General features: G+C 37.7%; 2 protein-coding genes across 2 annotated transcripts; one reads left to right on the top strand and one right to left on the bottom strand.

Annotated features, from left to right (window-relative positions):
• The first annotated feature begins 6,681 nt into the window (after positions 1-6,681).
• LOC121781572 lies at positions 6,682-7,554 on the top strand. Its single transcript, XM_042179293.1, has one exon. The coding sequence runs from the start codon at positions 6,682-6,684 to the stop codon at positions 7,552-7,554; it is 873 nt and encodes a 290-aa protein (XP_042035227.1).
• A 2,644-nt stretch (positions 7,555-10,198) lies between these two features.
• On the bottom strand, positions 10,199-22,897 carry LOC121782467 (protein CHROMATIN REMODELING 20-like). The gene is made up of 24 exons (XM_042180326.1): positions 22,598-22,897; positions 21,779-21,841; positions 21,604-21,699; positions 21,428-21,520; positions 20,688-20,878; positions 20,357-20,603; positions 19,740-19,853; positions 19,235-19,318; positions 16,486-16,904; positions 16,245-16,335; positions 15,963-16,172; positions 15,440-15,559; positions 15,068-15,234; positions 14,373-14,514; positions 13,626-13,775; positions 13,483-13,538; positions 13,109-13,412; positions 12,654-12,783; positions 12,314-12,363; positions 11,991-12,217; positions 11,579-11,782; positions 11,419-11,497; positions 11,088-11,347; positions 10,199-10,856 (listed from the first exon to the last, which is right to left on the bottom strand). The coding sequence occupies exons 1-24, from the start codon at positions 22,727-22,729 to the stop codon at positions 10,418-10,420; spliced, it is 4,068 nt and encodes a 1,355-aa protein (XP_042036260.1). The 5' UTR covers positions 22,730-22,897; the 3' UTR covers positions 10,199-10,417.
• Between the last annotated feature and the right edge of the window lie 4,216 nt (positions 22,898-27,113).

Raw genomic sequence — 27,113 nt, 5'->3', positions numbered from 1 at the left:
GGGGTTACATCCCCTATAGTGCCTTTGGTTATCGTCGTTGGCTCCACGTCTTCAGTACGGTCATCATTTCACTTCCCCATTAATGGGGATGTTGGCTTCTTCTTCGCTTCTAGACAAGTATGATATTGACAACCTCTTCTTCCACCATATTTTCTTCACCATGCTATCATTTGATCTGAGCTCAAACTCGGGTATGCTCGATGCCTGTGCTTTCTTGTCCTTCACTTCCTTGAGCTTTTTCTGTCTTCCTTTGCAATGACTCGAACCTCCACATAGTCCAAGTAAACACCGTGGGGAGGAAATATTCTCGACCTTGGGCTTCGCCACTTGAGCCTTCTGAACCTCAACAACGTGCCCAACTTTACACTCTTTCTTCATAGCAAGCTCTTCCACCTTAGGACTCTTCATGGCATTGTAGATGGACAAGATATGGTGTTTGGTGCCCATGCGGAGTGTAAGCTCCCGTCTTGACACACCGTTGCTAAGAATGTCCGACCAAGGATAAGCGGCACATTCCTATCTTCTTCCATGTCGAGCACTACAAATCAATGGGAAATATAAAGTCATTGACCTACGCTAACACATCTTCTATGATCCATTCAGGATAGGTGAATGATCTATCAGCCATTAAGAGCGTGATTCTTGTCGGCTTGAGAGTGCCGATTTTCATCTTCCTAAAGAAGGATAGGGGCATCAAGTTGATGCTCGCCCCCAAATCACAAAGTTCCTTCGTGTGTTTGTCATCATCTATGACACCTGATATGTTGAAACTTCCAGGGTCTTTGAGCTTTGCCGGCAATTTCTTCTAGATTATGGCGTTGCAATTTTCCGACATGCTCGTTGTTTAATACTCCACCCACTTTTTCTTCTTGGAGATCACGTCTTTTAGGAACTTTGCATACTTAGGCATCTGTTGCAGAGCCTCTACTTGTGGGATATTAACATTCACCTTCCTGAAGATGTCCAATAATTTTTTCAAATTTTTCTTCCACAATCTTCTTCTTGATTCGGCTCGGGAATAGTATCTTGGGATTATACGGCTCCAATCGAGGTGGTTCAGGTCGTTTCTCTTCTTCCTCAAAAGCATTATCCTCTGCAGTCTCTTTATCCATCCATTCTTCCACTTCATCGGGTTGAATACTCGCACAAATGGCTTTGCACTCTTTGTGTTTGACGGGATCGCCAAGAAGAAAAAATGGGTGGAGTATGAAACAGTGAGCATGTCGGAAAATTGCAGCGCCATAATCCAAAAGAAATTGCCGGCAAAGCTCAAAGACCCTGGAAGTTTTAACATATCATGTGTCATTAGTGATGACAAACACACGAAGGCACTTTGTGATTTGGGGTCGAGCATCAACTTGATGCCCCTATTCTTCTTTAGGAAGATGAATATCAACACTCTCAAGTCGACTAAAATCACTCACCAAATGGCTGATAGATCATTCACCTATCTTGAAGGGATCATAGAAGATATGTTAGTGCGGGTCAACAACTTTATATTTCCCGTTGATTTTGTTGTGCTTGACATAGAAGAAGATAGGAATGTGCCGCTTATATCAGCTTATTTTAACACAAGTAATACCCGCAAGTGTACGGGGCTAGTGTAGCAATTAGCAAGCAAGAGTATCGTATCCCATATAGACAAATTTGTACCAACTTAACTACCACGAACAAATGTTAACTACTATCTAGACAATCAGAAAATGGCTGGTTCTAACAACTAATAAAAGCATATAATAACCAAGAAAACAAATAATAACAATTGAACAAGTTGTGAAAAGATAATATGAAGAAAATGTAGAACGCAAGGATCCGATGCACAATTCGAAGCTCTTATCCAATCTATTTGTCTTACCTTTTAGTGTCCCTAGAGTTATTAAGTCGATCACAATTATATATTAGACCCCTCTCCCAAGGTGAGAAACCTGTAGATTAGATGCTAGAATTGAAGTCCCCTTCTATCCTAAACCCCTAACTCCCAAAAGCACAAGATCAAAGATGCGTATGCACATCATCATTGACGTAGAATTATTTGATGTATGGGGGATAGATTTTATGGGACCATTCCCAAAATCGTGGGAGTATCAATATATTTTGCTTACGGTTGAATATGTTTCTTGATGGGTGGAAGCAATTCCTACCAAAACTAATGATTCTAAAGTTGTGACTACTTTTGTGAGGAAAAATATTTTTAGTAGGTTTGGTACACTCCGGACACTCATAAGTGGTGGAGGCTCTCACTTCAACAATAGGTGGCTGGACAAAGTGTTGGACAAGTATGAAGTCAAGCATAGAGTCACTTCACCTTACCATCCTCAAGCCAATGGACAAACTGATCTTGCAAATAGGGAGATTAAGACCGTTCTACAAAAAACAGTGAGTACAAATAGAAAGGACTGGGCACTTCGTTTGGATGGTGCATTGTGGGCATATCGTACCGCAAACAAATCTGATATATGTATGTCTCCTTATCAATTAGTTTTTAGAAAATCTTGTCATTAGCTTTTTGAGATGGAATATAAGTCCTTTTTGGGCGGTAAAGAACTTTGATCCAAGCCAATGGCCATCGTGGGAATAAATTCTATAGTTCTGACAAAGTGATAGAGGAGGACGAGGTTTTATTAGAGCAACCTCCCAAGGAGTAAAAGGGGTACAGTCAAGCTAATGACTATAAAAGAGCGCTTTTCGTGAGGCAACCCAGCCATTTATTTTCAGTTTTTGCAGTATTTTTAGGCTTAATTTGGTTTTTATGTCATTTTCTACGACTCGAAGACTCTCAACCCGGCCCAGAAGAATTATGATACCATGGAGAAGGAGATGCTAGTTGTTGTTTACTCATTTGAGAAATTCCAACCGTATCTGCTTGGGTCGAGGGTGATAGTGTTCACTGATCATGCAACTATTAAGTATCTATTGGCCAAGAAGTAGTCTAAGCTAAAATTGATCTGTTGGGTGCTGTTACTTCAAGAATTTGACTGGGAGGTTAGGGACAAGAAACAGACCTAGAACAGGGTAGCCGATCATTTGTGCAGGATCTTCCAAGGGGAGACTGAAGAAGCCATACCGGACGCATTCCCATAGGAGCATTTTTACTATGTAGAGGGATCCCCTGGACCGATTAGATGGGCGGAAGTGTTGGAAATAACGGGTCCAAGAGATTCGGCAAAAGGAAAGGGCAAACTGAATGCAGAGTCTTGGTTTGCAAATCTGGCGAATTACCTGGTGATATGAGAGCTGCCTACTACCTTAGAGATCACTCGAGCCCAGAGGATGTAAGTTAAAAGCGAGGCTAAGTATTACTTCTGGGACGACCCTTACCTGTGGAGAATGGGTTCAGATCAAGTGATAAGAAAATGTATCCCCGAGTGGGAGCAGAAGGATGTACTCAACCACTGTCATGCACTGACATGTGGCGGGCACTTTGGCCCATGGAACACGGCCAGAAAATTTTCGGATAACGGGTTTTACTTGCGATTGTTTGATTGTTCTTGTGCTTTTACTATTCTTTTGTGATCAGTATGAGAACTATGTTAATTTAGCTAAATTAAATAAGAGATAGTTAGCTTTATGTGGTTGAATATAGCTCCTTGTCATCGCTTTTCCCTCTTTTTGAGCCCCAATCTGTATCCATAGTTCAAGCCACTGATGCACCGTACCCACGGTTGTATCAACTAGGCTTTCAAATAAATTTGAGTGAACTTCAAAAATGGTCGGTGGACTATGGGTTTATTTCGCTGAAAGAGCAGGTTTGCGTAGGTGTCGTTCAAACAAGGACGTATCCTACTGATCAGGATGAACAATCCCCTGCTAAGCCTAAAACCTGGTATCAATAATTCCTCAACCCTCTTCTACTGGGTAGTATAGTGAAGGTAGGGGTCGAATCCCACAGAGATGAATGCGTTTTGGGAATTGTGGTGATATTCTGGAGAGTTTGGTTAGCTACCACGCTTGGGTTGAGTCTCTACCTAGGCAAGAAATTGAAGGTGGTATCCTACTGGCTAGGAGGTGTGAGAGGATTCTGATATGCAGCTGTGTACGTGGACATGGTGAAACAAAAAATATTCGAAAAGTACTGGGTTTCTATTTTAGGCTAAACAGAGTATCAGAAGGTAGTGGTGACTAGGCTAACAGGTCTGCAGGGTATAATTAAAAGTGAAGGACGAAAAGCAAAAAGCATTTTTAAAGAAACAAGTGGTCCCCAACATTTGATATGGACATCATCTTCTTCAACAAACACAAACTAAGATCAGATAACAAATAAACCAGATTCAACACCATTAAAACACAGATTCACAACTTCACGAATACAGATCTACAATTAAAACTTCAAATCAACAGATCGAACACCAAAACTGCAATTATGCTTACTGGTCAACATGCAGGGGTGGCAGAAATCACGTAAACTGGGTTTTCACACTTAACTAATTCAGATCTGAAATCTGGCAGCTATCTAGACTTGCAAACTCAGAGAGATTAACTACAGAAGTTAAAACATGCGATTCCACACTGGAAATTCCCGTAACAGCTAGATCTAAGCTATCCAGGCAGAAAGAAGCGAAAACAAACATGAACCGATGCTGGAAAACAACTTCATACTCAATAAAACGTTTGGATCACAACTAATACTTCAAAGTAAGCAAATATTTAAAGTGCAACAAATCCAATCTTAAGAAAACAGAATGCGATTAACTAAGAAAGCAGTAAAGATTGTTTTTGCCACTCCGGGTGATGGAACTGTCACAGATTTGAAATACGCTGGCTGGAACGAAAGGATGGGGAGCTCCGGCGAACTGATGAGCTTCAGGTGACCATGGCTGTCAGCGAGGAACGAGAATTACGAAGGATAATGCTGAATGAGTGATCTACCGAAGAGAGATTGCTAACTAAGCGTATGAGTTAACTAACTAATTGATGATCATTATCTCTCCAAGTGGCTTCCTTTTATAGGGAGACATCCCTTGATTTTTAGGGTAGACTTCAAACATGAAATGACTCTGTTGCCCCCTTGCTTGCGGCTGATCTTCCCAGCTATCCTTCTTCTCCATCTCGAGCCTTTTGGGCATGCATACTGGTCAGTATTGCACCCTCCTGGCGCCCCTTTTCACCTGAAGCATCTGAAGCTTTGCCTACTGGCTAGAACACTCAACCTGCACACTTAAGCAACTGTTTTGCAGATATAATCTAATTATGCACATCATACTGACCAGTAACCGAGGTCTAGAATACGACTTATCATTCGCTCATAGTCCCTGGACTTTAAAAATATCGCCAGACATCCGTGGACTAAGGGTTTATCTCGAAATTGGTCCTTTTGCCATTTTTGATATGAAAATACCCTTTTGAGGGTTTGGGCAATTTGGTCTTTGTACACTTTTAACATTTTAAATCTGATATTATTTCAATGATGTACTAAATATGATATTATTTCAATATTATCATTTTTCTTCCCTTTTGTCATCCTTCACTTTGTTTCATTATTCCAATATTAGATTTAATTTTATAAAATTAAATTTTAAATTTAGATTTTTAAATATCAATAAATTTTTATTAATTATTAAAATTATTAAATAACAAAAATTAATTATTTTAATCAATATTTGATAGTGTCTAATATTTAATCAATAAGGTATGTCGACGCCAACTTAGTTTTAGTCAATATTTAATAGTTTTAATCATAAATAGATCATATAACACGATTATTCTGAAATAAATATGCAACTAATATAAGACTAATATAATTTTCATTTATTTATTTGAAAACAATCAAAATTAACTAGAAAATTTAAACAAAATACTCCTATATAAAATTTTTAGTAGCATCAAATTTTTAGTTAACTTCATAATATATAATCACAAAAATTATAACAATCGAACGAAGGCTAAGTAGAATAGCACTTATTTTTCCATCGTGATTAATACTATTTTTTTGTACTTCTTCGATTCAACTGAATATTATATTAAATAACAAAAATTAATAATTTTAATCAATATTTATAGTGTCCATGAATTAATATTTTTAATTAATAAAAAATTATTGATATTTAAAAATCTAAATTTTAATTTTAATTTTTATAAAATTAAATCTAATATTGAAATAAAGAAACCAAGTGAAGGATGACAAAAGAGAAGAAGAATGAAAATTTTGAAATAGTATCAGATTTAGTACATCACTTAAATAATATCAGATTTAAAATGTTAAAAGTGTAAAAAGATCAAATTGCCCAAACCCTCAAAAGGCTATTTTTCGTATAAAAAATGGCAAAAAGACAAATTTCGAAATAAACCCTTAGTCCAGGGATATCTGGCGATATTTTTAAAGTCCATAGAACATTTTTGAAGTTAACTCAATAAATTTATAAGCCCAACTCTGAATTATTTTGTAACTCAATGCCCTAAAAAAATTCGAAATGTTGAGAATATGTGAGATTGTGCATGTTTCTTGTATATTCGATGAAGATCACATGCCACTGAAATTCCGGACCTATCTCCATTTTCACTAATATTACTACCTTCTAATATTGGTGGGAAACTATATTTCCAACAAACAAAACCTCTACATTCATTCAATTCTCTATTTTCACTAACATTACCTTCTAATATTGGTGGGAAACTATATTTCCATCAAACAAAACCTCTCTCCGCTTCCATTCCATTCCATTCCATTCCATTCTATCCGCAACCATGCCTCTCTCCAAACTCCTCGAAATCAACCTCATCTCCGCTCACGACCTCCCCCCTCTCTCCGCCACGCTCCGCACATTCGCCGTTGCCTACGTCTCCCCGGACCACAAACTCACCACCAAAACCGACCACCACGGCCACACCAACCCCTCCTGGAACTACAAGATGCTCTTCCACGTCCCCAAAGACTTCCTCACCCTACCCTCCGCCTCCCTCACCGTCGAAATCTACAACATCGCCCGCCTCCGCGACCTCCCCATCGGCACCGCCCGCCTCCACCTCCCCACCCTCTCCCCTCCCCTCACCCAAAACAGCGGCTACCGCCTCCTCTCCCTCCCGATCTGCCAACCCTCCGGCAACCTCAAGGGGACACTCAGCCTCGGCATCCAGCTCATCGATATGGACGACGACATCAGCCTCTCCTCCCTCCGAATTACCGACGAAAATTCCGTTGCTAACGAAAAGGCCAGAATTAGCGACGAAAATTCCGTTGCTAACGAAAAGTTCAGTGTTAGCGACGGAATGTCAATATCCGTTGCTAATAAAAATAGTAACGAAAATCGAAATGGCCCGGATGAGAGGCCGAGGCCGAGGCCTAGGCCGAGGCGGAAGAAGGGGATGTACGATGGAGACGGGGCGGGGTACGGGAGTTCGATATTGAAGAACTGGACGGTGGGGGGGAGTACGTGCGAGGGGATACCGGAAAATGTGGAGGAGGGGAAGGAAATGGAGATTGATCAACGGTGGAAGAGGAAAAGTGGGCTGTTTAAGTGCTTCTCTAATAAATTCAGATTGAAGAAGAAGGTGGGAAATGTGGATACACTTCATCATAGATCGCAATCAGATGGAGGTTTGGGAAAGTTTTATAGCTGAATCTTCTACTTCTGGGATTGCTTTCCTTTTAGCCTTGATTCGTTTTTGTTCTACGTTTGAAATTTTAATACATGTTCTGTATATGTTAGTTTTGAAATCAACTTGTGGTTAAATACTGGAATTAAGTCAGCTGGTCTAATTTTTGTGAATTAAATTCATTGCCATATTAATTGCCATTTGTATTAAAAATAAATCAAAAAAATTGAAATAAATTGTCCTATAATATAAAGTATAATGTTTAATACTCCCTCCGTCCCCAAAGAATATGCATTTTGGGGTTGACACGAGTTTTAATGTAAAATTGGTAAAGTAAGAGAAAGATAGAGAAAAAGTAACTAAAGTATTGTTGGTACAGAATGAGTCTCACTTCATTAGGGAGAAAAGACTTTCCAAAATTGAAAAGTGCATATTCTTGTGAGACGGACTAAAAAGAAAAGAGTGCATATTCTTGTGGGACGGAGGGAGTAAGTAGTACAGTACTTATTTTGAAACAAATTACATTTACTAATCACCATTTATTAAGTTAACCCTCATTCTTTTACATGGAATTGAAATTAGAAAACTAGTGAATTAAATTTGATTGTAATTCAATTCCAAACCCTTACAATTTGTTATGTAAGAGTGATATAAAGAATTAGATTGTAATTCAATTCCAAACCCTTTGTCATCTCCAACACCCACACCAGCTCGTGTCAATGGTTGTTTCCCTGCTGGTCTAGAGGAGCCGGTGGACAAATTACGAGGTTTGCTGTTAGAATCCTCAAAATTTGAGTAAGAGCTGTTTTTGAAGATGAGCAAGTTGTCAACTACTTTCAAGTTCGTGCGTGGACCACTTTGTCCCAAAATTATGATATCGAAAATGTGTTTGAAGAGCTGTTATTTTCCATGGGGGAAACGACTTGTGAAATATTGTGACACAGCGGAAGAATAATCATCATGGCGATGAGGTACCTGAATGTGGTGGATAATGTATGGACTGTAGAGGGTTGGACCGACGTATTTGACTTAAATAACAAGATTGACGGGAGTCGGATTCTGATAACCACAAGGAATGAGGGCGTGTGGTTCCTCATTCCGGCTATTCGAATAATGGTTACAGGATGGATGAGCATTACTATTTTGTAGCAAAGAATGTCCATCTGAGTTGGAGAAGATCGGAAAGGATATTGCAAAAGGATGTAAAGGGCTGCCTCTTGCAGTTGTGGTAGCTGCTCGTATATTGTCTCAAACAAAACAGACTCAATCCTCAACCCACTTGCCTCATTCTTTGAGGCCTTCTTTCCTGTACATGTGTAGCTTCCATGACGATTATCAAATTCGAGTCTCCATGCTTGTCACATTATGGATGGCTGAATATACCAACAAGACTATGAGCTTCAGAATCTTGTACCTCTGTCTCGACTTGAAAAGCTGACAGACACTAGTTGTGAAGAAAGGTTCTCATCTTCAGCTTAAAGCAAAGCCTGTTTTCCCAAAGACACTGAGAAAGTTAACATTGAGTGGCTGGCGATTTCCTTGGGAAGATATGAAAGCTATTGCAGTTCTGCCCTATCATAATGTGCTCAGATTGAGAGAACATGCCTTTCAAGGACATACGTGGAACACTATGGAAGAGAGTGATGAAGAGTGTTTGATAATCTGAAATATTTGCTGATTGAGGAATCGGATATAGAGAAGTGGGTTACTATGAAACACAACTTTCGATCACTGAAGCGCCTAGTGCTCAAAGGTTGTGGTAAGCTGAATCACATTCCAAATACCATTGGAGACATATGTATTCTTCAACTAATTGAGCTTGATCGTGCTTTTAAACTGTGTCCGAGAAATCCAGAAGGCACATACCAAATATGTCAGATATCTTGAAGTTCGAAAATTATACCAATAAGGGCGTCGTCCCGACGGTGCCTATTGCGCGCGGAAGGCTTGCTCTCGTCGAAGGCAGCTACGAGCAAGGTAGCCGGTCGGATGTCAAGTTTTGAAGTGCAAGAAAGGGGCAAAGTTATGTTGGAATGGTGAAAATAATGGTGATGCATGTGTTAAGGTTCTTATGGATGGGTGACACTATTTTGAGGAGCTATAGTGGATGTATCAATTGATTGTTTCGTATGTAAGAAAATGTGAGGTTGGATTAAAGAATAATTTTGTGAGTTCTGATTTTAGTCTAAGAAATGAACCATGACAAACTATACCCATTTTGTGAGTTTTAGTCTAAGGAATGAACCATGACAAATTATGCCCAATGAAGCGGTGGGAGTAAAAATTTTGTTTATAAGATTATTTTTGTTTAATAGCATACTAGGGTTTACTTCCTCAGTCCGTGAATAGGAATCCCGTTTTTCCGTTTCGGTTCGTCCGCGAATAGGAGTCCCGGTTCATTATTACTATAAATGATAAAAAGGTCTTACATTCCGCTAACTCATTCCATTCGCATATCATTTAAAAATAATATAAACAAATTAGACCCATATTCCACTAATTTTGCTTCACTCACTTTTCTTAACATTTCTCAAGCCGAAAAGAAATGAGACTCCTAATCGCGAACGGATGGAGTATATTTGATGATGCGGGTATAAAAATACTGTTTATTGAAAAAATATGAAAAGTATGCAAAGTCACGAGGGTATTCGAATTTAGAACTTGGCAATTCACAAAAGATAATAAAAAGATCTATAATTAATACTCCATAAATGAAGGTTGAATATAGCACAAACACAAACTGTGGTTCCTCTACAAAAAATTGTGGTTTGAAAACAATAAAGATGAGAGAATTCAGCCGGTTATATAAAAACGAGACAAAATAATTTTCCAGTTAACCATGGTGAAAATAATGTAAAACCTGTAACCGCCTAACTTCATTAGATCATCACCAACACCTCGGATCGGGCTGGACGTCCTCCCAACGCAGCACACGGGCGCATTCGCCGCATATGGCATGGCCGCCTACCTTAATCTGTTGACTCCTCAAGGTCAGCAGGTGTGCGAGGTTTGTGCATTGTCGGTGTCCGTATCGGTATTGGTGGCGTCGTCTGGCTCGTTCGAGTGCATAGTCACATTTAGGAGCCGGTGCTGGGGGAGGATCAACTGCAGGTTCTGCGGGCTGCTGCTGCTGCTGTGCGGGTTCTTGGACAGAATTTCTCTGCTGCTCAGTGGGTATGTTCTCTTCTGGAGAGACTCTTCGAATTTCCTCCCACTCGAGGGTCTTCTGATACACCTCCCAAGCCAAATCCTGCTCTTCTTTCGAAAGCTTCTCGTCTTCGTTTTCTTGCAGCAGGGTCTCATGCTCATGGTAATTAGTGATCCAACTGAAACAAGAAGGGTTCATTATATTAACAGGAATAATTAGGATTTGGCTAAATTAGAAACTATGAAAATTGATAAGAAAAACATATTTGGAAGCATTTTTTTCTTTTACACAAACTTTTACTCAATTCCTGTTTCAGTCAACTACAATTTCTTGTAAATTGAATCATATATATGCGACACTGAGACATACTTGTGGTAGCAAAATCTATAAAAAGCCTAAATCCAGTTACCTGGGATGATGATCGCTTATCAAGCTCTCGATTATTTTGTCCGAAGATGACCCTCCGTGTGGAAGTGGCAGCTTCTGCTTCGGTAAGTTTCCTACGCGAATAGTTGTATTTGGCTCAGCAGCAACTCCAATCTCTTGTCCCAGCTCAGGTGTTATGTCATCATCACCAAAGTCGAACAAATGTAATATCTCTTCTTTGGACATCGTTCTGTGCACCTGCTGTCGGTCAACAACCCTTGCTGCAAGTCCTTCCTTAGTCACCTGTGAAATTATCTTATAAAGATTGTGCTCACCCTAGCAACTTACTATTTCAAATTTTGAATTCCGATTACCTGACGCTTATAAATCTTCTCTTCCATTGTTGCGTGTGCAAGCAACCGGTAAGCGAAAACAGGTTTTTTCTGCCCATACCTACAAACCACAAGCATCAGATTTAAACTATATATGAATCTAATTACGATGTATCTTAAGAGAAAAATGTTGCGTACGCACCTCCAAGCCCTATATATAGCCTGAAGATCATATGTCGGGTTCCAAGATCCATCAACTATAATTACTCGGTTGGCTGAATGAAGATTAATCCCCAGTGACCCAGCTCTAGTCGATATCAAAGTGCATTTCACTCTTCTGTTTGACGGGTCGTTGAACCTCTCCACTATTTTCTGCCTCTCCGAGCTTTCTGTTCTTCCATCCAATCTGTCAAAGATGAAGAAGAGACACTAGTGCATAAACATAGAAAAATAAGACTAGTGTACAAGGAGAGCCACAAGAAAGTAAACTCCTCTTTTTTCACGAAATCCAGTGATATATTAGACGACAGAGTCAATCGGAATTTCCAGTAAAGTAATCATGATTTTCACAACATTTTTGAAATGCTTGAAAACATATACATATATATATATACCTGTACCAGTCCTTCCCCTTTTTCCAACATTTTCCGTTCTTCCTTGGACGAGGCATTTTTGAAAGATAAAACTCGATTAGGTCCAAAGTTAATATACTCTGGCTAAACACCAGTGCCTTATCACCCATACTTGAACACATTGTGAGGATATCAAGTAGCAAGACCATTTTGCCGCCTTGATCGGGCTCCTTGTAGCTATTTTCCTTCAAAAGATCCCTCCACCAGTCCTGTTAGAAAAGTAATGCATGAAACAGTGTAGGTCCAAAACTGCACTATATATTAAGTGATTGCAACATTAAGTTTACGAAAGGAAGTTAACACACCTCGCGAAGGAATCCATTATAATTCTTTCTCTGAGGATTCCCCATCTTCTCTGCAAGACACACAGGATAAGGCAACAGATAACTTAATAGAGCTTAGTTTTGGAATATTGAGATTTGAGACAACCGATGCTAGAATTTAAAGAAGATAGAGTACAACAGTTTCAGCTGGGTAATCAGGGAAACCGAAAACTTAAATGAAACTTACCAATATGGCTTAGGAAAAAAAAGATTGGAGTATAATTTAAACTATAAATTTCTATCTTTGCTGAGATGAATGGATGCCTCAACTAACAATTGAAAGTTCAAAAAAAAAAAGAAAACTAGGATAAATCTAGAGTACCTCCAGGGAGTATATTATAGTCGATGTTCTCATCACTAGAGCAGTCATCTGCAAGAATTTCCACATCTTCACATTTAGCAGAATCTTTGTTTTCTTTCCTCAGTTGCAGTATTCCAGGATGGTTCCATATCTGCAGATAATGATGTACAATTTTGAACTCATAATCTACATAAATTCTAGTTTATCAGTGATATCAACCTTGGTAGCTGTGAGGAACCATGAAATTCTAAACAGATATAGATCTGAAGTGTGTATGTTGAATGCTGTATTGTTCAGCATCAGTTCAGAAAATTGAAGGGATTTTTAAAAAAACAAATCATTCATTTAAAGACCTCGAATTTAAAACATTCCGCAGCATTCCATTCACTCTAAATGAGAAGCACACATGCATTCACAAGCCTATTTAATGATACAAGTAATATAGTGGACAAAAGGAAAACTGGAAATTCGCATACCTGAGCTAAAGCCTGGTACCCTGCAAAAAAGGATCTCTTAATTATCTTTTCACCCGAGATCTTGTCCTTTGTGAAACCATGAACATCAAGAAACCTCTTATACATTTTTCTCTGGAGTGGAGATAATTTCACAGAGATGACGAATACAGTTTTAGGAGGCAAATCTTTTTTAACCACATTCATGTCCATTCTCTGAACAAATCCTTTTAACTGTTCATATAAAATATGAGATCTTTGATTCATTATCTTTACATCTTCTGCAGTAGAATTGGTGTGTTGACCATTTTCAATTGGGTTCTGGAATCTGCAAAACACAATCATGTAGTATGAAAATAACAGGTAAAGAGAGGGCATCATGAGATCAAGTTTTTTACCTATTCCTGAACTCATGGCTGCTGCCAAGAAATCCTTCCCTAACAAAATCAACCATCTGTTTCACATAAAGTTCAAGATGAACACATAGTGGATGAAGAAACTATGAAATCCCAGAAAAAATGTTCTGATTTGAAACTCATACACAATAGTACTCCATAAGATTGTTCTGAAGAGGCGATCCAGTTAATGCTATCCTCCTCTGGCACCTCACTTGTTTCAATGCCTGGGTTGTATCAGCCCTAGTGTTCTTGATAATGTGTGCCTCGTCGCAGACAAGAATGTCAGGTCCCTCCTGACAAATATGTTGTCTTTATAAGAATGGACTACAGTTGTTGATCAATAAAAAGGTAAGGAAACTCCAGGATACTGGATGATGGACAGAATGCACTAAGAGCAGAATCTAACAAATTTACAAAATGAAATAACACTATAGTATATTAAGCAGAGTTGATCTCATGGTATTCAAAGACTATGAAAAAAGGATGGGAAAACTCATATTTCATGAGGATTGCAAGTTGGCAAATTCTCATTATGGAGCGAGCAAGGGGTGGAGATGATCCTACAAAACATCTTTAAAGAAAATATGTCTGAACATCATATTAGCATCTAAATTTTTAAATCATCCCCAAATTCTTCTATTTGTACTATCACGGGCAAGAAATAGAAAGAAAATATAGGTGTTCAACACTTTTAAAAATGAAAAGAATGAGGAAAACATAACTGAACAAGCTCTAGCAAACCCTGGAATGGAACTATCCAAAACAATAAAGCATACTCCACATATTGCAGAATGTAGGATCAATTTCATTGAAAAGGAAAGATTTAGTAGAAGAATACAAATTCACTTCTTAATACTTTCTTCTTGCATATTGAACATATTGATGATCACCTGAAGTGCATTACTAATCTCTCTAGCCATATCTCGGTCCTTTGCATACTTTCCAAGAGACATATTCCGGAAAGCAGTATAACCAATCAAGAAAACACCGCCTTTAATTCTCCATTTAGCAAACAACTCGACCCTTCTTTCCCTGAACAAAATCAAATAAATTGAGTAATACTCCCTCCATCCCTACACAATAGACACTAACCCACAACGTATTACCCCCAATATATCAACTTATTTCTACCACATTGCCCACCAATTTCTCCTCTTACAATATATTTATTATTCATTACTAACACTACCACTTAGGTGCGATACTTTCTCCACTCACAATATACACAACCACTTCTATGAAAACCTCTGCTGTATGTCTATTGGTAAGGGACAGAGAGGGTATAAAAATAAACTGGGAGTATTATATCAGGTAAAACTGGTTATTCATCTTAAGTTCTAGGGATAAAATCTCCCAGAAGCACAAGCATAAAGTTAGAGAAATGAAGAAAGGCAGCTGGATAAAATAAACTCAAGAATTTTATTGGAAAAGACCAGCAGAGGCTAAACAAATTCAAAACAACAGAAAAACAGTGTATAAGAATGTTACAAATACAGGGACCTTATTACATCAAGTTCAAATTCAGATCCTAGATCTGGATTCGTAACTTCTACCAATCATGCATTCAGTAGAAAGAATGACATACCTTGGAACATCTTCAACCATGAAGATCCGTAGCGGTTTTAGCTCAGATGGTCTCCATTTCATAAACTCATGCCGCCAATTGTGTAAAACACTCACTGGTGTTACTATGAGTGCAGTTCTCAGGCCTAGGTCCACACTTCTCATAGCAGTATACAGAAATGCTATAACCTGTGTACAGAAAAAAAAATTAACATCGTAACAATACCTACTCATATTAACATAATCTAGTCAGGTAACTCTAAAAAGGAATAGACCTAATTCTATAAACCACATAATGAACTATCATCCTAAATTTTGTTTAGTAGGTGATTGCATAAAAAGTCACTGGCAGAAATGTCGAGAGATGCTCTTCTATCCAGTTTAAAACCACTACCTGAATTGTTTTACCTAACCCCATAGTATGCGCCAGAATGCAACCAAGGCCTTTATCTCCAGACCTCACTTTTGTCACAGACTGAATAATATTTTCCCACATAAACCGGATTCCTGCAACCTGAAGCTCACAATAAATTAGGGTTATGACTTATGAGTAAACTCTTAAATTAAGTTAGAAAACAAGAAAAATTGAAAAATAGGTCAGGAAATGGAAATCTGGAACAATGTTGGATTATGAGAAATTAGTTATGGTTCAAACTGCCTACAGCTTATCTGAAATTTTTACATACTCATCATTAGTAGTTAAGATTCAAAATAAAAGATTGTCCCGATCTTAAACACACAGATAGCTTTATGCACAGCGCAAAGGACTTTCCTGTAGTGTCATGACATGTAAAACCATATAAAAATATTCATTTTCTGCAGCAATTTACTAATTGCAGCAACCTACCAGATGCAATTTCATAAAATAAATAACATAAAGAAAACAGTATGATAGCTCATAGCAGGCAAGGCCAAACCTGGTGGATCTTTAATTTCGTTGAGATGCTAGGAGGAATTCTAACTGCCTCTTCGCCTTCCTCTCTGACCACATTTACTACGTAACCAGAAGATATGTCTCCCAGTATTTCTAAACCAGTGCCATCAAACGAGTTCCTGTTATTGACTGAAGAGACTGGAGATTTGGTAGAAAATCGCGCCTCCAATGATTTAAGCCGCTCTTGACGCTCCTGTAAAAGTATATTTATCGGGTACATGATGATATCTAATGCACTAAAATAAGATTCAGGATGAACTCTAACCTTCTCAATTGCAATTTTCTTCTTAGTTTCTTCGCCCAATTCAGCATCATCAATGATCCTCCTAATTATCTTCTTACGTCTTCTTTTAGTGCTGGAACAAAAGAAAGGACAATGAAATTGAAATAACGGCAGCGCTCAAATTGATCATAAAAAAAGAAAGGTGTTTTTTTTGTGTGTGTGCAGAGATTTCATGTCTCATGTAAATTTATAAACACGATCACAGATTATGGGTCCAGCGTACCTAGCATTTATGCTTCTGCCAGCATCTGAATCGTCTGAATCTGAATCAGATTCTGAACTAGAGATAACTTGGTTATCTAATTTGGTGGCTTCCTCCATATTCAATGGTTTACATTCAGCATCTGGAACCTCACCATCACTATCCAAAGTAATTGTACAAAATTTCGTACTATCTGGTAGTTCATCACATTCTCTTGAACGTTTGATGCCCTTCAACTCAACAACATCCACAGAAGAAGAGGCATCAAGATTATTCTTTGCCCTCTCTCCATGAACAATGCCAAAGAACTCGCTCACACTATCATTTACTTCTTGATCTCCAACATCTTTTTCAGCAGTTAAATCCTCCTTACCCATCAAACCATCTAATTGACGCTCCCTCATCCCATCAGATGGAGAAAGTTCTCCTTGAGCAGAATCCTGATCAAAATAACATTTTAGAAGGGCTAGCATCAAGAAAGGAAAGGTGGGTATTATGCCTAATATAGATCAAACATGAATATCATCAAGCATATGACTATACGGAAGCAAGACATAATAATAGTCATTCATGCTAAACATGTCAAACAAAATGGTTGTACAAATATATTAATTCTAGAATAAGTGACAATTAAGAAAGCTAAAATAAAGGGCAAAAACAATCAAGCAAGCTTGCCTATCATATCAATTAGCTCAACTGAATTTTATTATGAGATTCAGAAGATAGCCTTACATGAACCATACGCACTTCAATTAGGGTTATACTTTTTGTTTAACAACCAATCGATCGTAAAAATTCTCAATATGGGAACCTATATTCTAATTTCGACCCGTTTGAGAATTTTTCCCCAATTGGTCTCCAGAGAACGCCCAAAAACAGAGAGCAGGATGTCAATAATGACTGAGTGAATGAGAGAATGGCCGAGAGTAAATAAAGAAAAATTATAAAATCGCCTGTCTGTTCTACTACCGCCGTCCCATAAAAGATGTCCACTTTCCTTTTTAGTTTGTCCCACTTAAGATGTCATATTTCCATTTCTGGAAAATGTTCTCTCTCACATTAATATAAAATTTATATTTTCTCTCACCACTTAACATACAAAAAGAAACCTCCTAAAGTCCCGAGCCATACTAATTTCCAGGGATTACAAATCGCTGTAATTACCAGTCGATTTGAAATGTAAACCACGTGTAGTATTACATGATTTAAAATCCAATCACATTAATTTGACCCACCTGCTATTAAAATTGAATGATTTACCGGGATTTACGGGTTATACATAAATACAGTCTACGGCTGGTTGGTTTAAAATATCCAGCCATGGAGATTTAAAAGTCCAATTCATTAATTTGAAGAGGAAAACAAAAAATTTCTGTAAATTCTAGAGTTCAAAAATTTTATACTACAATGTTCTGGTTATGAGAGTAACCTTAATTCCAATTGCAGTTTTACTGCCAATTCTTAAAATTAAAATCTAGTGAACCAACAATATATCCTAGGAGACCGGCCCAAATTATAATGATCTAACCATCAAGCATGTAGACAAAAATTCCAATAAAACTACTAATAAACCAAAACCTTTGGGTTGTGATTGGACCTAGAAAGTTTATGTGAAAATTACGCATAGTGGTAACAGGTAAAGCATGTCCTACTGAGTTTCTCACCTTCCAAATTATTGTAAAAAGTCCCAGCCGGTCATACACATCTAATATTTATTAGTCCACTCCATGTGAATTACTCTATCTTTAAGATTAGGAAAAGCGTTATTTAAAAAGTATCTTTTGATTTGGAAGTTATACTCTTTCGAACAGAACTTTTATGTTAGTCTATTAGATTACATACTAATTTACTCAAGACGGAGCAAGTATTTTTCCCTTCCAATATTTTCCTATTGGAGCTTCCCTCATTCCTTTTATTGAACATAATTATGTGAATAGGGCGTTAATGAGTTCTAATATGCAACACCAGGCAGCTCCGCTTCAAAGCTAGCAAAAATCATATGTTTGCTAGGCATAGTAGGATCTAATTTAGGGTTGATTTCATCAGCTAAATTGGTAAGATTTTCAGTAAATGTGCAAGAACTGCATGTCCTCCACGAGCTTCGGAAAAAAGAAGGGTGGGGAACATGGTAGAAGGCGCAGAACAAGAGTTCTGCATCAATTTATCTTTCCAGTTCACGAGAGTGACTGAAAGATGGAAAGCTGATTTTTTAGATGTATGAATTCTTATCTCGCTGAATCTCAGATATCCTAACTAGGAGACCTTTTTTACCAGTATAAATCCAGAGAAACCACCAAAACAAGCCAAAAAGTGTCAACGAACACTAGTTATGCTCCTGTGACCTTGACTTTTCTAAGCCAAAGCTATCTGGGATATAGCATCAAAATCTAATTATTACTCTTGAAGTCGTTATCAGTCACATAAATTTGATAGATTTAAATGAGTGTATTATGTTATTCAATGACTTGCCTAGTGAAGTCTGAAATACTCTGATGTTTCTTTTACTACGACAAAGAACTGGAACATCATTTTGCATAAGCAAATAGTTCAAACCTCAATAATCCACAGAATCACAATGCATGGAAATGCTGCAAACGCACGAAATCCTTGTCCAGCTAGGCTATATTTGTCCAAGCTTATTCAGTTAATAGTAGATTATGCAAATTTTGAGAGTATTGAATTCAAAATTTGAGCATCTTTTCACCAAAATCATAACTACTATGAAATATAGTAGTATAAATTGCAAATAAATGCACTAAACCAAGTAAACCTCTTTGCTTTGCTTCCTACGCCTCCTTCGTTTCAAATGAACATGAAGCTTGCGATCGGCATTTGCATCGTCTTCCTCTTTAACCTGTCACCAAACAAAATCAAATAAAGCAAAGCAATTCAATCAGCAATTAGACACAGGTGAAGGGGTTAAATTATCACATAGGTACCTAGCACTATAAAAGCAGCAAAGATCCATGTACATGTGATCTTTTATCAATGAATTATGTTAATAAATCAAATTATCTCAATAAGATAATTAAATAATTATCAATCATCTCACTACATAAAATTTAACAAGACTAGTTCATCTTGACATCTCTACGTAATTAACTCCTCTATAAGAATATTGTATCAAGATAACTATTTGAACATGCTAACAGAAAGTGCACTTGGAGACTCACAGGCAGCGCAATTAAACTTTCCCAGGTAAGATTAAAAGAACTTAATGACTTCTACTATTATAGTACATATCAATTCAAATGAATTTTAAAAACAAAACTAACCTTTTTAAAGTTTTTCTTTTGTTCTTCAGTAAGATTCAAATCTCCTTCATTTGCTAAAGCATCAGCAATAAATGGATCAGACAATGTACCATCAACATCATCAATCTCTTCCACCTGAAAATGTGGTACAAGTAAGAGAACTATTGTAAAAAACTACTACTGTAAGAAATAATGCGAGTTCCAAGTGCCCATCTTCCAAAATAAATCACTAGATATATTGATTCCACTAGAAAAATTATGCTCAACAGAATTTTTAAAATCACATAATGGTCTGTAAAACCTTCCAAAATTTCAATCAGAGGCTTTGTATTTTTTTTAAACATACACCTCGCCTGCAGCAGACATTTAAACTACTCTTCCATAAACCTACAACTCTCTACAATTATTAGAAGCTGCTTAACATGTGGCAGAAAACAATAACTGTGCATGTTCTATGGCAGTGAATCAATGATCAACTAATATATTAGGTTGTACTTTTCTCATCCAATCATAATGAATTGAAAACTCAACAATAAAATTTAATTTAGTAAACAGATGGAGGGAAATACATGATTTGGCATCTTTTATCAACATCCAGATGTCAGCTACGTGAATATTAAAACTCAAAAATGCCTCACCTCATCAACACCTGGAAATTTCAGACCCAGTTCTGCAGCCTGTTGTGGGGTGCTTGCCAGATAAACCGAAGCCCAGTGCTCGCTGCCAAAACTTACATTTTCCAAAGATGACTTGTCAGAGCACATTCTACTGAAAGAATCCCAATCTACAGTTGTAGTATCATTTGCAGTTTCACTGCTTTCACTTTTCTCAACTCTCTTTCCAAGGAAACCACTGGCACCCTCCTCCAAGACTTTTCCGTGCCGTCTGCCCTAAATTAAAATTTTCAACTTCAGAAATCTAACTTATCACATGATTGTATGAATTCCTTGAAATGGTCTGAGTACGAACCTTCTAACAGGCCTGTGGACCTGGAGAAACTCTTCAGCCTTTGTAACAGATTCAAGAGCATCACTGGACAAATTAGTTCCAGCCCAGTGAGTCCTATTTTTCCAAGCGATGGTGCAGCAACCATTCGGAGCTTGTCTTTCAATCCACTTATAGAGACTGGAGAGATCAATACCAGCACCATCAAGTTGCTCCTGCTCAGTTACAGGATAAGATGAGTGGAGAAGTGATATTTACTACTAAAACAAAAAATTAATACTCCCACCGTCCGCCATTAGGAGACCTATTTCTTGGCGGCAAGGGTTTTAAGAAATGTTAAGAAAAGTAGGTGGAAAAAAGTTAGTGGAATATGGGTCCCACTTGTACATATTAGTTTTAAATGAAATGTGAGTGGAATGAGTTAGTGGAATGTAAGACTCTATTACCATTTATAGTAAAAATGAACCGGGACTCCTATTCGCGGATGGACTAAAATGGAAAAACGGGACTTCTACTCGCGGACGGAGGGAGTAGTTTTTATGTTTCATATTTACCCACAGACAGAAAAAAAATATAACGAGGTTATAACAAGTTTCTTAAAAATTTTATATCTTGGAGCAAAAGTCGGGGAGAATCAAAATAATTTTTATTTTCCGTATTTCCTGTAATATTACAAAACCACTTGAACAACTAATCTTAAGTATAATAAATAATGCCAAAAAAAAGTATTTCCATGCATTAAGAGACAAATTTAAAATAGCTACCAATAAATGAGCACTTTCTGTCTCAAGCTCGTCAAGCTCCACTTCCCATTGTTCCCTGAAGGCTGCCATTTCTCCGGAAACAGCCTTGTCCAACTATCCACCACCAAAATTGATTCAAAACGAAGGAACATTGATAGAAAGAGATTTGTTAAAAATGATATAAAATGCTAGCATACCTCATCACCGGAGAGAGATTGAGCCAATTCTTTCCTAACATCAGCCTCGACTTTGATTAAGGATTCCTCTTCCAGTGCCTCCTGGGCTTCTGCAGCCTGAGAAGAGGATTAAGTCAGTATTAAAATAAAGAGCACCAGTTGCTTTATTTAAACTAAGAGGATCTAAACATTTTACCTTACTCTCAACTTCTATAAGCTCAGCAATTAGCTCCTCTACATCCTCCTCGGTCAAGGGTTCCTGATAAGATATAAAGTTGCAGCTTTAATAAGAGATGAAGGAAGAAGAGAAGGGCAAGAAACCTAAGTACTAGGCATGTCGTAAAGGACGCTATCATTTTTCTAGAGCATTAAAAAGAAGACTACATACAGATGCTTACAACAGTTCGAACTAATTAGGCAATCAAGCTACTCACTACAGTTCAAACTTAACTTCGCATACAAAGAGTATTTTCCCAATCAAGGTATCGAATAAGCAGATAATAGGCTACTAAGTAGAGAAGACAAGTATGGCTATGATTATTTGGAACAATTAGCTAGAAGCTGCCATAAATTCTCGGTGTTCAGTTATTAAATTAGGCCGAGATTACCTGAAATTGAATTGGCCAAGGATCACCTCTTTCATAAGGGGAGACCAAGACTCGTAAGGCAAGACTAATCCCACATGGCGCTATCTCGAGACTAAGTACTAGGCCGAGTTCACCAACAACACATAATGAGACTAAGTCCTGCCTAATCCACCAAACAAAGCACCACCTTGATGCAATTCTCTCTCCTCCATACATGCAATTATATTCTATACAGAAAACACCCAATTCTAGCAAAGGCTTTATCTAATTTCACGAATTTCATACTAATAAACACGCTGAGCCAGATAACAGGAGAGGCAGGGCACCAAACACATAAAACTAGGTACAACTCCCGAAGCAAAACGTACAACTCGGCCACACTTTTCCAGATGCAAGATAAAACTGAACAAAACGGGTCAGGGCATTACCTCAGAATGAGATTCTCCTTCCAGCTCTTCTTCACCTTCATCGTTATCATATTCAGCTGAATTGTCGGAAAATTCTTCCTCGGCGTCAATTGCTTCTTCATCCTTCTTCTCAATCTCTCCTCCATCAACCATCACTGTGTCTGCTTGGATCAATTTAAACGTGTTGCAGAAAATTTGCACTGTCTTGTTTTTAATATTTTTATTTATTCATTGGGTTTTAGCAATGGAGATGGTGAATTTGTGCAGTGGCAGAACTCATAACGACATCGTATCGCTTGTAATTGGTGAAATAGGATCTAGCTGTAAAAAGGGTGCCCTGATAAGAAAATTGATACTTTGATTCTACCTCTATATCTGCTAAATTAGAAAATTTATAATTTTGATTTTATCTCTATATCTGCTGAATTAGAACATTTATAATTTTGCTTTTATCTTTATATCTGCTATGCCATTTATGACTTGGTAATAGCAAAACTCAATTAATAAACTTTCCCTTTTTATTTTTTATTTGGAACTTAATTAATGTTGAGTACTGATAGCCATAGAAGAGAAGAATAAGAATCCTTTAAAAAAGTGTACACTGAATTTCTATTATGTGTAGGATCTTTAGTAGTACATATTAATTGAATGAGGAGTATCATTTATTGAAGAAATTATGTATCAAAAAGATTGAAAATAATAACCCCATAAAATGAAAACAATTGATTATAGAGTATTACTTCTTCAAGTTTTCTAAATATTGATATATTCATATATCAGGAGTCATATGTATTTATTATTTCTTGCCCTTGTAGATGTAATAATGCAAGCATTTAACGATTTGTTTTGAAACAAATAAGTAACACTTGTAAAAGAAATTATTTTGTTTACCAAGATTTTTTTGGTAATTACCAAGAATATCCACCGGCGAACCCAATAATTATTTCTTATTTCCTGTGCTGATTTGTAGACACCTCAACCTGGGCAATGGATTTAAAGTTGTTTCACTCAACCATGTAAACTAGACATCAATTGACTAACTTTCTCGAATTCAAGCCATTTTTGTGGGTTGGGCTGTTTTCAATTTAATCCAATCGGACTATTAATTTGGTGGACAACCGCGATTTAAAAATCAAATTAATAGTATAACGATGTGTTCACCTTTTCATGATATATTATGATTTGGGCTTAATTTTTTAACGATGTGTTCACCACCTTGCATGTTGGCCCAAGATAATATGTGAGGCCCGCATCACACATTTGCTAAGAATTAAATCTCCCGTGGAGTAAAAACTGCAATTCAAATACTCCCTCCGTCCCATGCTACTCGCACTTTTCATTTTAGGCCGTAAATTTGGGATTGATTTTTTTATGTAATTAAAAAAGAATTTTAGGTGTAATGAGACATCACTTAATAAAAGAGCTCTTAATTTAAACTAACATATTAATTAAATGCATTAATTCTAACTTAAATTATAAATAGTGTAAGGACTTTGTGACGAACCGAAAAGCAAACGTGCGAGTAGCACGGGACGGAGGGAGTATTTACTAAGATTTGGCGCAGTCTTTTACAAAATTGCCCCCTGCAAAATTTATTTCTCCTAAGTATAGAAAAGATAGAAAGGTGTTTTGGTCCATTAACCTGAAAGTGGAAATATTAGGTTCTTCAAATGCAACCCAAATCTTTCCAAAATTGACTAAAGGTACACACCCTAAAATGCTGTTTTAGCAATTTTATAGTAATATACCGATATCAATTTCAGCTCTTCCAAAATTATATTTTGCACTTGCCATAACGAAAAACACAACTTCTAAACGCTTTGTAAATGTAAAATAAGTGTGAAACAAATATGCTTGAGATTTAGGCAATAAAAGAACAAAGCATCATCATTATTCTAGAGTTTCGAAGTGGTAGTATGTCGCAAGCTCGATCATAGGATTCCAGTTTTCGCTTTAGTGGTTCATAAACCAAGGAAGGTCTCACATTCTGCCTCCTTGTTCTGTCCCTGGCCAGCTGGTAATCAGCAAGATCTGACTGCTGATCTGGTTAAGACTCCATTTCTGGCTCTTGGCCCTGAGATCCCTCAGTAAGGTCAATGATTTCACTTTGAACTTTATCATCAAAGAGACCAGTATCAGCAGCTTTGTCAATATCTGCAACTTCCTCGACCTGAAAGTGAAAATCATCCATTTCTATTTATGCACCAGATTCAGTGTCAGATTTCTTTTCTAGAAGAGGCATCTTGTCTTCTAAAACTACCACATCTCTACTGATCAAAATCTTATGATTCCCTGGCTCTACACACCAGAGCCTATAGCCTTTAACACCTCGTTGGTATCCCATCATCACACATTGCAGATCTCTTGCACTGAGCTTTCCCTGCTTTTGATATGCAAAGGCCTTGCAGCCAAATGCTTGAGTGTAGAATAGTCTGACTTCTTCCCATACCATCTTTCATCAGGTATAACTACACCTATTCCAGAAGTTGGGCATTTGTTGATGAGATAGACTGCTGTTGACACTGTTTCTGCCCTGAAATGTTTCTTTGCAACAGATGAAGTAAGCATGCATCTCACCCTCTCTAGCAATGTCCTATTCATTCTCTTTACAACTCCATTCTGTTGTGGATTAGCTGGTATAGTCTTGTGCCTCTTAATTCCCTTCTCTTGACAGAACAGATCAAATTCTTTTGACAAATACTCCAATCCATTGTCAATTCTCAAGACTTTTGGAGAAACTCCCTTCTCTCTTTCAACCTCTTTGCACCAGACTTTGAAGAAATTAAAAGCATCAGACTTCACCATCAGAATTAACACACATACTTTCCTAGACCAATCATCTATAACATACATATAATATCTGCCTCCACCCAAACTCTTCACATGAGCTGGTCCCCATAGGTTTGAATGCACATAATCAAGAGGTGAGGTTGAAGTGTGTTTACCTGTTGGGAAGCTGCAGGCAGTCATCACAAGTTTCCAGCCTTTCATCCACACTTGATCAGCCCCATCTTAATCAGAGCTTTCAAACTCCCCTCAACTGGATGCCCCAATCTAGAATGCCAGCTTTTCAAATCTTGCTTGGTAACTGAGTTAGATTCTCCATGAACAACTGCAGCTTGGAGATAATAGAGACTTCCACTTCTTCTTGCAATCATCTATACTTGGGCATCCTTTGAAATCTTAATTGCACCATTTTGTGATATGAATGAGTAGCCTTTTCTCTCAAGAGTTCCCACAGAAACCAAGTTTCTTTTCACCTGTGGGATGTATCTCACATCTGACAGCACCTTTATAGATCCATCATGAACTCTCAGCATAATGCTTCCAATTCCTCCGATATTGCAAGTTTGATTGTTACCGAGGAGCACAGTTCCATGAGTGTATGAGAAATCTTAAAACCAAGACACATGTGAAATGAGCAACCAGAGTGCATAATCCATGATCGCATTTCACTTTTATCCACTACATTCATAACTTCATGGATTTCATATGCAACACCACTGACTACATTTGTATGAGACTGACCTTCACTTGCCTGCTTCTTTTTCCAAACATAGCAGTCTTTCTTCAGATGGCCAGGATAGCTTTATCTTCATCACTGATTGCATCCCTCATTTGATCATAAGAGTTAGAGAGGGCATTGAGAACCAAGATAGCTTTATCTTCATCACTGATTTTGACATCGACTGCTTCTAGATCATCAATGGATTTGCTGAAGTCCTCAAGCTGCTCCATAATTGATTTATCTTCAGTAAAACTGTAAGAATACAGCCTCCTCTTCATGTAGAGGCGATTGGCCAGTGACTTGGCCAAGTAAACTTCATCAAGCTTCTTCAAGATTCCTGCGGCTGTAGTCTCGGCATGAACCTCTATCAACACCTTATCTCCAAGGGCATAGGATCACGACACTATGATCCTTCAGTTGCATCTCTTCCATCTTTTCCTGAGCCTTCTCATCAAGAGCAGCCGCTTTGCCTTTGCTGTCTGCATCAACCGGGGTTAACACCGATGTCAAACCTTGCTGCACAAGAACCGCCCGCATCTTCATCTTCCAAAGACCGTAGTCGTTCTTCCCCGTGAACTTTTCAGCCTCAAGCCATGCTGCCATCGCTCTCTTTCTCGGTCGATTGGACTTCCCACCAGACGGCGCCAATTGTTGATTTTTGGATCAAGAACTCGATCAAGATAAGCAATAAGATGAAAAGGATGAAGAAGCAATAACACTCTTTTTGCAACAGAAAACTAACTCACTTTATTTCTCAAAGATAGAAGAGTGTGGAGTTACAAAGATTGATTACACTAGTTGTAGCTAAACTCTATTTATACTAACAGCTGCTTCAAGAAGAGCCCAACGGCTGTATTTTTCTAACTAACTCTTCCTCACTTCTTGATCATCTATGCTCAAGCTCCACCTTAACTCCATGCACATTGCTATTTCTCGACCAACTTCTACAACAACTACATATCTCGTTAGATTGGTTTTCTTTATTTTATTAGTTTGTTGTCATGTTGAACCATTTATTTAATTAGATAG

The sequence above is a fragment of the Salvia splendens genome, chromosome 20 (genome assembly GCF_004379255.2).
Source record: "Salvia splendens isolate huo1 chromosome 20, SspV2, whole genome shotgun sequence".
NCBI classification, from domain to species: domain Eukaryota; kingdom Viridiplantae; phylum Streptophyta; class Magnoliopsida; order Lamiales; family Lamiaceae; genus Salvia; species Salvia splendens.
Note: the sequence above shows the minus strand (reverse complement) of the source record. Positions and strands in the feature narration are given on the sequence as shown.